The sequence below is a fragment of the Alligator mississippiensis genome, chromosome 16, assembly GCF_030867095.1.
Source record: "Alligator mississippiensis isolate rAllMis1 chromosome 16, rAllMis1, whole genome shotgun sequence".
Taxonomy (NCBI): Eukaryota; Metazoa; Chordata; order Crocodylia; family Alligatoridae; genus Alligator; species Alligator mississippiensis.
Genome location: NC_081839.1, coordinates 1,009,586 through 1,024,376, shown reverse-complemented (window position 1 = coordinate 1,024,376; position 14,791 = coordinate 1,009,586). Strand labels below are relative to the sequence as shown.

General features: G+C 61.0%; 2 protein-coding genes across 3 annotated transcripts in view; both read left to right on the top strand.

The window, feature by feature from the left end:
• The window catches only part of ELL (elongation factor for RNA polymerase II), a 62,847-nt gene extending 55,332 nt beyond the window's left edge, over window positions 1-7,515 (top strand). For both annotated transcript variants that reach the window (XM_019486150.2, XM_019486149.2), the window contains exons 9-12: window positions 703-769; window positions 1,986-2,157; window positions 3,295-3,339; window positions 4,186-7,515. In XM_019486150.2, coding sequence (XP_019341695.1) covers window positions 703-769; window positions 1,986-2,157; window positions 3,295-3,339; window positions 4,186-4,290 — 389 coding nt within the window. In that variant the 3' untranslated portion in view covers window positions 4,291-7,515. The remainder of the gene's footprint in view (window positions 1-702; window positions 770-1,985; window positions 2,158-3,294; window positions 3,340-4,185) is intronic.
• Window positions 7,516-10,412: 2,897 nt separating this feature from the next.
• ISYNA1 (inositol-3-phosphate synthase 1) lies at window positions 10,413-14,713 on the top strand. The gene is made up of 10 exons (XM_006271022.4): window positions 10,413-10,625; window positions 10,751-10,912; window positions 11,351-11,480; window positions 11,553-11,746; window positions 11,872-12,021; window positions 12,179-12,394; window positions 12,826-12,990; window positions 13,084-13,197; window positions 13,797-14,014; window positions 14,266-14,713. The coding sequence occupies exons 1-10, from the start codon at window positions 10,512-10,514 to the stop codon at window positions 14,474-14,476; spliced, it is 1,674 nt and encodes a 557-aa protein (XP_006271084.2). The 5' UTR covers window positions 10,413-10,511; the 3' UTR covers window positions 14,477-14,713.
• Window positions 14,714-14,791: the final 78 nt, after the last annotated feature.

The window sequence follows — 14,791 nt, the reverse complement described above, 5'->3', positions numbered from 1 at the left end:
ACAGTCATTCCAAGCTAGGCTTAGATTGAAGCTGTGCTGTCTGCTTTGGGTGTACTCACGGTACCCTTTCCTGCTGCCGCGCACTATTCTGTTGCCCTACAAAGCCCCCAAGGATCCTGTCCTCTCCGCTCCTCCCTGTCTGCAGGCTGCTGGTATTCCAGCTCCGTGGCATGGAGGGTGCTCAGGTGTGCCCTCTCTGGAGCTGACCTAGGCTACAGACCTGCATGAGTGATGGGAATAGTTTGCCACGTGGAATCAGAAACCCCTCGAGGCACTGTCACATGTATCCCTTCACCCCATCTCCAAGGGGGCCGTGGGATGAGCGACAGAACTAGATTGGAGGGGACGTGGACATCCTGCTCCATTATCTAATCTGCCCATCTGGAGGCTGTGAATCATGTTTGGTAGCTCACCGGTGTGGGGATTAGCATGTTATCCCTGCTTACAGGCACGCAGCGATATTTATAAACCAATTAAATTCAGAAATGTCTTTGCAGCTTGGTGCATTGGCCACTGTCGATGTAGTGGTCTGTATGGGGCTGTTGGCAGTCCTGAGGTTTTGGCCCCCTCACGGTACTGACGCTGCCTTCAGTCAGTGTGTGCATCAAGGAATATGCATTTGGTTAAATGGGTGTATGAAGCTGGATTGATAAATGACCCTGTCGGATGTGGGACCGATGTGACTGGGTTTTTATTTTTCAGGTTTAAATGGAACATGCAATAACTCTACTGTACCAACGTTAACTTCAGAAATGCCTGATTATTTATTGTAAGTATATCGGTGGGTCCATCATGCTGAGACTTGCCAATTACCACTCGGTTAGGCTTGCTGATTATATTAAAGTCTGGAAAGCAAATTAGTTACAGAGGAAAAAGCCAAAACAATGGGTCCAGAGTCACAAACGTGTGCCTTAAAGCTAGATATAGAGCAGCTCTTCTCACGACTCCCTGATGCTGGAAGTCCAGGACTGCCGTCTGGGCAGCGAGCAATGAGACCTGCCCTTAAAATAACATCTTGGTGTCAAAAGCACTTGCTGAGCCTTGCCTGTGCCAGAAGGGTCTTCAAGGATTAAACGCATCCCATGGTATAGACGGCAGCAGTGAGAGGGACCAGCATGCTCAGTGCGTGGCAGTGCAGTTGCTTACCAGCAGTCCTGAAGGTGTTGGAGATCCTGTGTGCTGGGTTTCCTGGGGAAGTGAGAACCTGCTTTCCCGCGTTTTGTTGGGAAGTGCATCGATCTGTAACTTCTGAGTCTTTAGATGTTGTAGGACATTGACTGACAGATACTGAAATCATTGCAGCAAGAGTCTGCTCACCTCAGGGTTCAGAGTGCGTCTCACTGGCCCCCTTTCAGTCACGGTACTGAGTATGAATCTCTTTGTGGAACTCATGCCAGGTCGAGTGAGAGCAGTCCGTTTGTACCTGCTTTTCCTGTGTGCCCTCTGACTTGTGGGAGGGGAGTGGTTAACAATCTGAGGGCATCTGTACATCCTCCAGGGTCGAGGGGGCACTTTAATTAAAGCAGCTCTGAGCTGCTCTAATTAAAGCTCCCGCAGTGTCATGTGTATTCAGTGGCCTGCACTTCAAAATGGTGGCAGGGCCGCTTTAACAAAAGATCATTCGAGCTTTAGTTAAAGCACCCCGCTGCCACTTTGAAACGGGGATGCAGAATACATGTGACACGGAGGCTTCCGGAGCTTGCGAATTAGCACGCTCCAGCAGAATCGAGTCTGCTCCGACACATGCTAATTAGCACGCATTGGAGCAGAGGTCCGTCACGTGTGTAAGTGCCCTAAGATCTCGTCTTGCTGCGAGTGGAAGAAGGAAGAGATGAGAGAGGGGAAGCCAAGTCAGCTGCCACTTCTAACAAGTGAGCTTTGCCTTGGAAGGCAAACGCCCAAGAGACCCTTGGTTCAGCTTTCTGGCACCATAGTAACCTGGGACGAGGTCTTCATATCGACTAACTGATCTCTGTTCCCTTTAGAAAATACGCAGCCATTTCCTGTTTGGAGCAGCGTCAGAGCTACAAGAACGACTTCAACGCAGAGTACAATGAGTACAGAGACTTGCACGCCCGGATAGAAAGGATAACCCGCCGATTCACACAGCTGGACTCGCAGCTAAAGCAGCTTTCGCAGGGCTCGGAAGAATACAAGGTAGAGACACAAATCGCTGCGTCAGCACTTGGGGATGCAGTTGCTCTTCCCATTTTGGTAGCGGCTTTGTGGGGTGCCAGAAGGTGGGCACTCGTTTGTGTGGGATGTGCTGTGGGCAGCCCCAGACTGATGGATGCGCCGTGTGCGTGCAGCTGACAGCTTCGCAGGCGGCTTGTCCAAGAGCCCAGTACCTTCAATTTTGAGTCGGAGCACACATTGCGGTACTTGTTGACAGGGAGCAGCCTCAGTTAGACAACCAGCATCCCCAGCCAAAACCTGCTGGCAGCTATTAGTACATCACCCGAGCCAGAAAAATGATATTCACACATATGGGAGGGTATCGGAGCTGGAAAGGGGCTTAGCATGGGGTCATTTGTTTCTCCTGAAGCTTTCATCTTAATAGCCCAGCATTATTCAACCTGTCAGACTGATTTCAAAAAGCTTTAACTATTCATTACCTTGAGAAAATAAGTTTTGCTGAGACTAAAAAGCTATTCTTTACAGGGTCCCCACTGTACTAGGCAGCATTTCCTTCCTGCTCAGATGTCCTTCCTTCCCTTTGAAATGCCCTCGCTTTTCTCTGTTGGATTATTTTGATGGTCCAAGGAAAACGAGACTTTTAAGTGGAGGAAACAGCAATTTTGCTGTAGATTAAACTCCCTGTGGAGCAGAGACAGGGGCTCTCCTCGCCCCAGAGAAATGACTGGCACGTGAGCTTGATCCTTCAGCCTGCAAGCCAAGTGACACAGCAAGGCTCTCTCCCACAGCCATGACTGCACCCGTGGAGCGTACAAGGCTGAGGCTCATGCTCTACATCGCTGACGGGTGGTCGTGCCGTATTCTGTGCGTGTCCCACTCCATCCCCTCTCAAGCTGGCTGCTTTTTTCACCTTTGGCTTTTGCCACCCGGTTATTTTTGCATATATGCAAGTGCACATTTTTAGCTATTAAGTTAGCTTTTCTCTACGCTTCTGGGGGAAGTTTAACTGTCTGCTCATTGACGAGCACTGTGCTCTGGAAAAGGGGATCGTTCTTGCTGTTCTCAGCTCTGGGTGTCTGGGATGTGCTGTGCACTACAGTGACTCCAGTGTTACTGTTTTTGTGGCAGCAAAAGGTAATGGTATCCTTTCCTTTTCAGACTATCCACGATCAAATTTTACAGGAATACCGGAAAATTAAAAAGGTGAGTATGAATCTCTCAGCCATGGGCGGGGGCTGGGGGCTGTAAGAAATGGACCTCACTTGACAAGCAAGCAAGTCGCGAGTAATTCTCATACATCAGGTTACCAGTGCTAAGCTTTACCGTGGGGTGCATCTGGCTGGGGTTTTGGAAGCCCACGCTCCCTCTGCTGTTGCAGTGGTGCTCAGTGGCTCAGTAGTGGATCCATCTCTGAGCCACGTTAGTCAGCATTTTGACGTGCCTGATTGCTGGTCAAAGCATGCCTGGGTTAAAGTGCCGTCAGCATCAGAAGTAGCAAAGGACAATATGAAGATTGGAGGTGTGACCTGAGGGCAGGCAGATCCCGCTGGTCTGCGTACCTGTGACTGGAGGTTCTTGGTGGATTTGGATATAATCTGTGCTCAAAATGACTAGTAACAGCTGCTGTGGGCATACAGATCCCCTGCTGAGGACACTGGCATATGCGTTTTGTGCCCGTAATGCCTTGCAGACATGCCAGCAGTCCTGGTCACTGTCTAGGGAGGTGAGGTAGAGGCAGGCAGAGCAGGCTGGCCTGGGTGTGCTGCCAGTGAATCTGTGCCATGCTGCACACTAGGGCTCAGGAACATTTTAAGGGAGGAAGAAGAGGAGTAGGAATCGAGAACCAGGAGTGGGCAGCCAGACCACGGGGCATGTTGGATGCAGGGCTGGCGACTGCTCCAGTAAGAGGAGTCATCCAGCACTCGCGTGGCAGCCCTGTGAGCGATGCTTACATCCTGGGGTCCTCTGATCCTTTCCCCATCTGCCAAGGAGGGGAGGGTGGGACTGGAGAGTTAACATCTGTCATTGCACTTCCCCTGTCCCCTGCAGACGAACCCGAATTACAGTCAGGAGAAGAACCGCTGCGAATACCTCCACAACAAACTGGCTCACATAAAAAAATTGATAGCAGAGTATGACCAACAGCAGTTTTAGTCCTGGCTCTAGGATCTGGACAGGGAAGGGTAAAAACATTGACCTGGACATTACTGCCCCTTCCACAACAAGCCGGGATTCCTTTTGGAGAGGAGCACTACGGCCTCATAGCTGGAAGAACTTGGGGATGATTTGTGATGGCGAATTGGCCCGAGCCAGGGAGCAGTGCCCGGCCGGCGTGGTCCTCTCAAGCATCCCCTCTCCAAACATTGGAATGTACAAAAGGAAAATCTGCTGATTTTTTTTGAAGCCAGCATTTGACACTTAAGGGAAAACTCACCCCAGGCAAACGCAACTCCCAAAGGTAAAGAGCTGGTGGTTTTCTCGGATTCAGGTTTGGAGCGGCGTGGAGCTGTCCCAGCCCGGCACTGCCTGTTCTGTTCTGTTCTGCAAATGGCGAGGAACTGGAATGCTGCTAGGTTACCACCTCCTCCTCCGGCACCCGCAACTGTTCCTGTGCAAGCGGCTCGAGCTCCGCACACGAGCAGCGCGAGGCCTGGGGGATTGAGATGGATCGTCCTGTCCAATCTGCGCCCGCCGGGGCGGGTGTCGGCCGGAGGAGACTGCGCTGCCCACGGAGTCTAGCGCTGATGCCAGATGCCTCGTACCTGGAACCTTTCCTGCAGCGCACGCTTGGAACGGGTGGCACAGACTGGGCCGACTGCTGCGGTGTGTGAGGCCGGAAGCCGGAGACCTGCCCGTCTGACTTTTTTCTAGTTTTATACCAAGACAGCCAATTTTATTAATTGCTAATGAGACTATGGTCTATTTTTGTATAAAAAAAGAGCATCTTTTCTAAACCTGTGCCTCCCTTTTCCTTTTAGGCCAAGTGTTTCCAAACCTGTCCTGTCTCTCGCTGCAGTATTACTAACGCTGGTTGGTAGCTACCCAGATAAGTTATTTTGTTACTGCAGTGACCTGCCGGAGGGGCTCGGATGGGTGCTGTTCTGTTCTGTTTTGTTCCGTTTTGCACATTTCCAAAGAAGCTGCAGCAGTGAGTCGGGTGCCGGAGCAGGTGCCGGAGCCTGCCGTGGCAGCCAGCTCCCATGTCCACGGCAGTCCCTGGCGCTCGTGCTCCGTCCCCCCTGCTTTGTGTTGCAGTCTTTTCTCTCTGGTGGCATGAGGAACTAGCCCACAAGCACAGAGGTGCCATCTGTACCACGGTCTGTGCCACTCTGCTCCTGCCAGCCCTACAGTGTTTCGTTCCTTCCCTCTTCCACGTCGCTCGGAGCCGAGGGTCCTGCCCACTGCCTCGAGCGCTGGCAGGGAGGAGGAAGGAAGCCAGCCTTGGGTGGTCAGAGACTCCCTTTGCTCCACTGTCCCTGGGGCCACAAGTCCATCAGATGCGACGGTTCCGCAGAGACGGGGCTTTTGCGGTGAGGGCTGTTGGCTTGTTGCCTGGGGCAGCCGCTGCTGGAGTTGTACATAGTTTTTAAAGTGTTTGGTGTTCTCTTCCCTGCCTTGTCCAGACACGAGCAGGATCCCAGCGCATCTCCACCCCGCACTCCCTCCCCCGGGAACTTGGCGTTCCATTGTCAGAGATGGACGAGTGCCGAAGAGAGCGTGTCCCGTGGCTCGAGCCGTGTTGAGCACGCTAGCCCCAGCACAGTGGTTCTCCAGCCATGCTCTGTGGACAGCCAGCTGGTCACTGAGCCCCTCCGGCCGGCATCGCAAAGGCCTGACAGTGAGGGGATCAGTGAGGAGCTGGGAGAGAGAAGGGCCCACAGGGCTCCCTGCTCCCCGCTGCAGACTGGTCCCCACCATTTATTCCTCCTTCAGATCACGCCGTAGGATAAAGTCCTAGTAAGCATCTGAAGGCTCGAGGAACACTTGGCTCGCACCATTCCCCTGCCCCGAGAGCTTGTTGGAGCCGCGTAGGGCAGGGGAAGGCAGGTCCGGGCATAGGGGCCAGCTGTCTGTCCGCAGCATTACGCATCTCTGGGCGCTTCCCTGTGGCGAGGAGAGTCGATTCCAACCGACAGCTTCGGTCCCAGCAGGGTGGGTCTGCATATCCCCCCCTTCCACATCAAATCTGGCAGGAGTGGGAGGCGTTTGGGTTCTGCTGCTCCCCGCTAGCACCAGTGTCAGGGGAAGGCCCCCGCATCCCTGTCTGCGCTTGGATCCTGCTCCTGTCGGGCCCCAAAGCCCTGCCGCCCCACGTCCGCGTGGACGGCACTGGAGTCCAGACGTGTCGCTGCCTCCCTGCTCCAGGGCTCCCTCCCCCTTGTTTGCAGATGTAGGGTCTGTGCCTGGAAAGCTCCTGTGGTCCCTTGGGCATGCCACGAGAGCTTCCCCGCCAGCTCGGTCAGCGCCAGCCTTCCCTGCAGTGGCAGGAAGCCGCACCTTCCTGGTGACAGCACGAGATCTGTGCCACGAGGCAGCATCTCCTGAGGTCCCCAGAGCCTGGCTCGTGGTGTTGGCACGTGTCGGTCAGCAGAGACGGTGTCTGTACAAACGAGCCCAGGTCCGTTTGCTCTCGTGAGCAGAAGGAACCGCAGACCTCGAGTGGCCGAAGAGGCAGCCGTTCGGCCCCCGAGCTGAACAGATTCTTCCGTGGAAACACTTCTCGTTCTGCTCCTTCGTGTTTGGAAAGGGGGTTTTGCAATTTTTTGGGGGGGGTTGTTTTTTTGGAAGGAAGGAAATGGAGATGGATCTCAATCTTTATACACCTGCTATAAGATATTTTTGCAAACAGAGTTGTATACGGAGATGTATTGTGTACATTTACATGTATATTCTGGAACTTCTAAAAATTGGAATATAAAACTGAAAATATTTAATGAATATCCAAACTGTGAGACCCAATTAGCATTCAACTATTTTCTGCTTCACTTTTTTTGGACTGTGTTAAAGAAACGTAGTCAAATCTGCCTTTTTTTTTCTTTTCTTTTTTTTCTTTTTTTTTACCTTTTAGCTATTATGAAGCTAGGCAAATTTTGTGCTTTTTGGGTTAATAGAAACCAGTTGTAGGTGACCTAAGTCTGATCTAACTTATTGATCCCGTGTTTTCCTTTGTAATATTGTACTGTGGATACAACTATATTGAGCCATGGAGTTGGAGTTTACAAAGAGCTTTTCACTTTGCCAAAATGTTACGATTTCAAGGCAGCAGCAGAGTCTTCAGCTTGCCTCGTCTTTTCTTAAAAGAGCTAGTGTCCTTTTGTACACTAAAAAGCTGAATGCTGATTTTGCAACATATAATAAATTCACTGTATTGGAAAGCAACCCCTCTACGGCTGTCTTTCTCTCCGGTGCGAGGGGAGGGGGATGTGGGTGGCAGAAAGATGAGGTTTGAGATGTGCCCGAGCTCAGGGGCAGAGCGGTGCCCAGCTGCAGCACAGCTACACCCCAGAGCTGGCTGCCCCCCAGGAGGGACAGCTCGGGGTCACCGGACGCCACGCGGCTCTGCATCTGCTGTGGCCGGTCCTCGGGATCGAGGGGGCTTTGGTCCTCGGGAGCGGCCTGGAGGCTGCAGCTGGACTCGGGCCCTCGTGACACAAGGGACTTCTCTGCACGCTGAGCCGAGGACTGGAGCTCCCCCCAGCCTGGTCCAGTCTCTAGCTGAGAGCAGCGGGAGCGAGGTGCTTGCTGAAGGTGAACGATGCTAATCTGCTGTCCCGGCTGGCGGATTAACAGCATTACTCCCTGTCAGCACTGCCCTACTTGCTGGGGTGGCTGCGGGCGGGGGCGGGGAGGGACACAGCCCTGCAGCCTTGGGCCTTGCTTGGAGCAGCAGCAGGTTTTGCAGGTCCTACAGCTGCGGGACGGGGGCAAGAGAGACTGGGCCACAGCTGGTGATTTGGCCTGTGGAGCAACGTCCCTCCTAGTTCTGCTGCTTCCCTCTGCCCTGAGACGTGTTCGGCTCCTGGCATGGAGGGAAGGGGACAGGGTGCCGTGGAAAGATGCCTTTCACCGGGAGCATGGGGGCACTAGAGACCCTGGCACTTCCAGGCCTCGGGGACCGCTCGGTGCCCACCCTGCTGCCCATGGCACCGGCTGCAGGAGGCAAAGGTGGCCAGCCAGCCGAGCGGGCAAGTGGAAATTTCCCGCAGGCTCCTTGCTGCTCCGGCCCAGCCGCCCCCCCGGCTGCAGCCTCGAAACCTGACTCTGTCACCAGCTGAAAATTTAATGTGCCAGTGATCGCTGCCGGCCAGGGGGGCCGTGCTTAAAGGGACTGCTGCCGGTCGCTGTGGGCCCGCGCGGGGCCTGTGCTGGTTCCCCTGCGCCGGCTGTGCCCTTGGAGCCGTCAGCCGCTCTACCCTGGGGTTGGCCTGTGCGCAACCTCTGGCAGGAGCGGGAGACCACCACAATCCCAAAATCGCCTGCCCCAGGCCTTGCTGGCCCTGGAGCGGAGGGAGCCGGCGCAGAAGCTGCGGCACGGAGGGGTGGGTGTAACTGATGCAGATGGTACAGGGGAAGGTGCGTGCTGCTGCTCGAGTGCCCCTGCAGCACCGCTGGGGCAGGCCGCTTGCCCTCCGTGGCTGTGCGGAGGTCAGTCCTCCACCTTGCCCTGCCATGTGCCCACACGTGTCCCTTGTTCTTTCTGGGAGAGAAACCGGGGCTGCGGGTCCCTGTTCCCTGCGTGCGGCTGTGGCACGACCCATGCTGCTTCCACTCTGGAGCTCTTGGCCCTCCACTCCCTGACTTCTGCTGGCTCCCTGCACCCCCTTGCCCTCCACCTCCCGCACCCCTGCGCACCAGGCTGGAGCAGTCGGCTTGCAGGGAGCGAAGGGTCCCTGGCGGCGCTGGCTGCTGGGAAGGGAGCATGGGGGGCCCTGCCCCTGCCCTGCGCCTGGCATTCCCACGCGCTCGCCCTGCTGCCTCCAGCGCTGTCAGCTTGTGTTGCAGCCGGGGCACGGAGTGACCCAGTTAACGGGCGCTTGGAGCATTGGCCGCGCTGCGTGGGAGAGCCCTGCCAGTGGAAATTTACCAGCCGCTCCTCGCTGCCAACAGCTCTGGCCCGGCACCATCCTCCTGCTTGGAGGATTGGAAGCCAGCCACGGCGGCCCCTTGGCCCTGGGGCCGTGCCCGGGCAGCAGGCTGGCCCTGTGGGGAGGGGGCCAGGGCAGAGCCAGGCCCCAACCACCTCCGTGACCTCCGTCCGGCTCATTGCAGCACAGGGCAGGGGATCCCTGATGTGGTGCATGGAGGGGAGCGCAGCGGCAACCACCTGTGCTCCAGCATGGGGCTCACAGAGCAATCTCCCGGTAGCCCTGGTTGCGGGGGGCCAGGGGGGCCAGGGCCGCCCAGGCCAGGGGAGCTTGTCTGGGTTATTGCTGCTTGTGTGGGCGCCTGTTGCCCAGAGGAGGGGGGACAGCGCCCATGCCTTGCCCAGCCCAGCGTTAGGCTGCTGCACGCAGGGGTCTGCTCCGGTGTCCCAGGTCCGGCAGTGCCGTGCGCGGGAGGGGGCCCTGCTGCGACATGGTCCTCGCTACCAGGCCCCAGGTCGGGCCTGCCCCTTGCTCCTGCCCTGGCCACGGCCCAGTTGCCTGCGGATGGTCTGGATCCAGGCAGGCGAGGCCGGTTCCCCGTGCTCCATCCAGCCGTGGCTGCGGGAAAACTGGTCCCACGACAGGCGCCTCGGCCACGGGCCGCCGGGACGGTGCTGGAGCGTGGCCAGCGTAGGCTGCAGTGCCACGGCCCCGGGAGCCGGCCCGGCGATTCTGCAGGGGCAGGAGCTGGAGCAGGAGCAGGAGCGAGGGGCCCCGCGGGCGTGGGCCGGGGGGCGAGGAGGGAAGCAGTGGGAAAGGACCGGTGGGCCCCCAGCGCAGCGCAGCGCAGCGCAGCGCAGTCCCGGGACTCCCCGCCGCGCACGGGCCTTGCGCTTGCTCTGCCCCTGCCCCTGCCCCGGCTGGGCCGGCCTGCGGGCAGCGCACGGGTCTGCGCGGGCTGCCGGCTCCCGGGCCCCCGGCTGCACCGGGCCGGGCCGGGCCGCGCTGCGCTGCGCTGCGCGGGGGAAGGGGCCCAGGAGGAAGCCGCGGAGAATGGGAGGAAGGAAGCCGCGGGGGCCCGAAGCGGGGCTCGGCTGGGCCCGGCTGCCCGCACCTGCGGCGGGGAGGGGGGGGGGGGGCGGGGCGGGGCGGGGCGGGGCGCGGGGCGGCGCATCCCGCGGCGCCGGGGAGCGCGGTGGCGGCGGCGGCGGCGGCGGAGCGCGCGGGCCGTGGACGCTGCGGTGCCGTGCCGTGCCGTGCCGTGCCGTGCCCTGCCCGCGCACCGGAGCCATGGCGGAGCCGTTCGTGGTGGAGAGCCCCGACGTGACCTACGGCGCCGACTGCATCGAGGCCAAGTACACGTACCGCAGCGCGCGCGTGTGCCGGGAGGGCGGCCTGCTGAAGGTAGCGCCGGGCACCGGGCACCGGGCAGGGCCTGCCACGTCCCGGCCTGGTGCGTGGCGGGGCGGTAGTGCCGGGCTGGGGGCAGCGGTGCCCGGCCCAGGCCCACGCGCTGCCTCCTGCCCCAGGTGAGGCCGTGCGCCACCCGCTTCACCTTCCGCACGGAGCGCAGGGTCCCGCGCCTGGGCCTGATGCTGGTGGGCTGGGGCGGCAACAACGGCACCACGGTGACGGCGGCCGTGCTGGCCAACCGCATGGGCCTCTCCTGGATGACCAAGACCGGGCGGAAGGTGAGCCGGCGCTCCCGCGTGCTCCCCGGCACCTCTGCCCCCGCGCGGGCCGAGGCCAAGGCTGGGCCCCGAAGCGTGGGGCTGCCTGGCCCCGGTGCTCCGCCCTGGGCACGGCCTGGTGAGCCGGCAGGAGCCAAGCCTGGGCCCTGCTGCGCTGGGGATGGGAGCGCAGATGGGCACGGGTCGGCTGGTCTGCACCGTGGGGGCAGCGCGCTCCGGCCAAGCCCCTGGCCATCGTCCCCTGTGGTGCTTGCCTCTGGGCAGCGGGCCCAAGCCTCTGTGCCAGCCGCCGCCAGGCAGGCGGGGCTCCGATCTGCCCTGTGCCCAGCCCCCAGCCAGCCCAGTGCCGTCTCCTCCGTTACGTCCACGTGCAGAGGGCGGGGGGCAGCCCGGGCACGGGCAGCTCGGCACAGCTGACGTGCTCTGCTCCCACCTCAGCATGCCAATTACTACGGCTCCCTGCTGCAAGCCTCCACCGTCTGCCTGGGCTCCGGCCCCGCTGGCGACGTCCACGTGCCCTTCCGGGACCTGCTGCCCATGGTGCACCCCAACGACATCGTCTTTGACGGTAGGAGCTGGGGCTGGGGGAGCAGAGGGCAGGGGGCAGGGTGCTGACAGCTCTCCCGGCTCTGCCCCGCAGGCTGGGACATCTCCTCGCTGAACCTGGCCGAGGCCATGCGCCGGGCCCAGGTCCTCGACTGGCAGCTGCAGGAGCAGCTCTGGCCCCACATGGAGGAGATGAAGCCCCGACCCTCCATCTACATCCCCGAGTTCATCGCGGCTAACCAGGAGGAGCGTGCCGACAACCTCATCCCTGGCACCAAGGCTGAGCAGGTGAGGCCGGGGGCAGGCTGGGCTCTGCGGGGCCAGATTGGAGCTGGAGGGCTGGCCCTGCTCCTTGCCTGGGTGCCCTGGGGCCATGCACCCTCACCCTGACCCGCCGCCACGGCTCCCCACAGGTGGCTCAGATCCGCCGGGACATCCAGGACTTCCGGGCGCGTAGCGGGGTGGACAAGGTCATCGTGCTGTGGACGGCCAACACCGAGCGCTTCTGTGACGTGCGGCCTGGCCTCAACGACACGGCCGACCACCTGCTGCAGGCCATTGAGGTGAGGGAGATGGGCAGGGCTTTGCCCACCCTGCCGCGGCACTGCTGCAGGACGGGGCAGGGGATGCTTTGGCCTTACCCCAGGGCAGGCTTGTCCCCCGAGCCCTGCTGCCCCGGGCCGTGCACTGAGACGCTGCACTCCTTCCCCACATCCGCAGCGCGGGCTGGAGGTGTCCCCGTCCACGCTGTTCGCGGTGGCCAGCATCCTGGAGGGCTGCGCTTACATCAACGGCTCGCCCCAGAACACCTTCGTGCCGGGCGCCGTGGAGCTGGCTGTACAGCGCGGCGTCTTCATCTGCGGCGACGACTTCAAGTCCGGGCAGACCAAGCTCAAGTCGGTGCTGGTGGATTTCCTTGTTGGCGCCGGGCTCAAGGTGATGGGGGGCGGGGGGTAGGGAGAGGGGGTCTGAGTCGTAACCCCCCCAGGTGGGTGCAGGCCCTGGCATGGGCAGGGGCGTGCCGGCAGCGTGGCAGAGGGGTGCAGGGCTGGAGTAGGGGATGCGGTCTTCCCAGGGCTGGTGTCAGGGGGCACTGCCAGGCTACCTGGGGGCTTCCCGTGGGCAGCGTGCAGAGCTGAGCTGGGCTGAGCTGATGCAGTGGGGCTGGGGCTGGGGCTGGGGCCGGGGCCGGGCAGCTCGGACCCTCCCCTTGGAATCCGGCCAGACCTGTTCAGCCGCCGGTCGGGAGCCAGAGCGGGGCCCTGCCCCGGGGCTGGGGTGGGACGGGGAGGGCCCCTGGTGCTGTGCTGGGGGTGGGGTGCAGAGCCCAGGGCTGCTCCGTGACCCCCGCCCCCCCCCCCCCACAGACCGTGTCCATCGTGAGCTACAACCACCTGGGCAACAATGACGGCAAGAACCTGTCGGCCCCGGAGCAGTTCCGCTCCAAGGAGGTCTCCAAGAGCTGCGTGGTGGACGACATGGTGCAGGCCAACCCCGTGCTGTATGGCCCCCACGAGAAGCCCGACCACTGCGTGAGCATGCGGGGAGGGGGCAGGGGGCTGTGGCCTGGGGCGGGGGGGCAAGGGGCCAGGGCCAGGCCCCCGACATGCAGCACTGGGTCACAGGTGGTGATCAAGTACGTGCCGTACGTGGGCGACAGCAAGCGGGCGCTGGACGAGTACACGTCGGAGATCATGATGGGCGGCACCAACACCATCGTCGTCCACAACACTTGCGAGGTGGGGCCAGGGCAGTGCCGGGGTCCTCTCTCCGGGCTGCGCAGCCTGGGCCGTGGGTGCAGGCGGGAGCCCAGTTACCCGGGGCTGGGTTCACCCCACTTTGCAACACCTGGGACGTGCCCCTCTTGAAGCATCCCTCGGAAAGCCTTGGCTGGGATGGTCTAGGTGGGGCTGGTCCTGCTTGGAGCAGGGGCTGGACTAGATGTGACCCCCTGAGGTCCTTTCCAGCCCGTTTTCTGTGATTTGCAGGAGCTCAGCAGTCCCAGAGCAGGTAGCAACAGAGGACCCTGCTAAGCAGGCAATGGGAGGAGACCGCAGGCGCTGGGATATGTCCATGGCAGGGGGGGGGGTCTGGTGCATGGGGTGCGTGTGGCTGCAGGTCAGGGGGGTCTGGTGTCCCAGCCTCTGGGCTCTGCTGGTCTCCATGTAGGACCAGGCAGGTGTTTCCCCATCCTGTCTGCTGCTGGTGGGGCCCCTCCCAGCTGCGTGGTCCCCGGGGGTGCTGTCTGGCTCCTGCCCCGCTGGTGTGGGCAGCCCAAGGAGCAGGGCATGGGCAGGGGGTGCCAGCACGGCCCATGCTCCCCCACCCCTGTCCCCAGGACTCGCTGCTGGCCAGCCCCATCATCCTGGACCTGGCCATCCTGACGGAGCTGTGCCAGCGCATCACCTTCTGCACCGAGAGCGACCCCGACTTCCAGGGCTTCCACAGCGTCCTCTCCATCGTGGCCTTCCTGTGCAAGGCACCTCTGGTGCCCGAGGGCACCCCCATTGTCAACGCCCTCTTCCGGCAGCGCAGCTGCATCGAGAACATCCTCAGGTACCAGCCGCGGGGCTCTGGGCACTGACCCAGCCGTGATCCCTACACGCAGGGCCCCACAGCCCTTCCCCTCCCTTGCACCCCCTGCCTCGGGCACTGGTGCCACGTCCAGACCTGCTGTGGGGGCCAGTGCCTTCCCCACAGGCTTCCCTGCTCCCCACTTGCCCCCCCTGCCCCAGGGGCTTGCTGCCCGTAGCCTTGCCCCCAGCCTGGGCTCTGCCCTGCCCTGACGTGCGGCTCTGCTCCCGCAGGGCCTGCGTGGGGCTGCCGCCCCAGAACCACATGCTGCTGGAGCACAAGATGCAGAGACCTTGGCTGAGCCAGAAGTGGGCCTGTCCGGCCGAACCCAGCTGCCCCGTCTCCAGCAAGAAGGTGGCCGCCCAGGTGAACGGCCACGTGTGTCCAGCCAGCAGTGGGCCCGGGGCCTCGCACGCCTGCCTCTGTGCGGACAGGGACAAGTAGGGCCCCTGCCCTGCCCCTCAGCCTGGGAGAGCTCCAGCCCGGGGAGGGCAGGCTGGGGGGCTAGGAGCCAGGGTGAGGGCTGCTGCACTGCGGGGGCCAGCATCCCCAGGCCTCGGCCCGCTTGGTGTGCATAGGGCAGGTTGTGTGTTGTATGTGGTTTTTAGCTTCTCGGGGCCCTGACCCAGCAGCAGCAACACTGTGAATCCTTCTCATCTTTAATAAACCTGGACTAAGTCAGTGGCATCTCTGAGGCTTGCTGGGGGCCAGGGGTGGCAAGCTGACGTGGGCCCCAGGCCCCACTGCAGCCAGAGCGGG

Bases quoted from the DNA above. Each gene is read 5' to 3' on its own strand.
- ISYNA1 (XM_006271022.4), top strand. From the start codon at position 10,512: ATGGCGGAGCCGTTCGTGGTGGAGAGCCCCGACGTGACCTACGGCGCC. The intron at 10,913-11,350 runs GTGAGCCGGCGC...CTCCCACCTCAG, and splicing joins TGACCAAGACCGGGCGGAAG to CATGCCAATTACTACGGCTC. The intron at 12,022-12,178 runs GTGAGGGAGATG...CCACATCCGCAG, and splicing joins ACCTGCTGCAGGCCATTGAG to CGCGGGCTGGAGGTGTCCCC.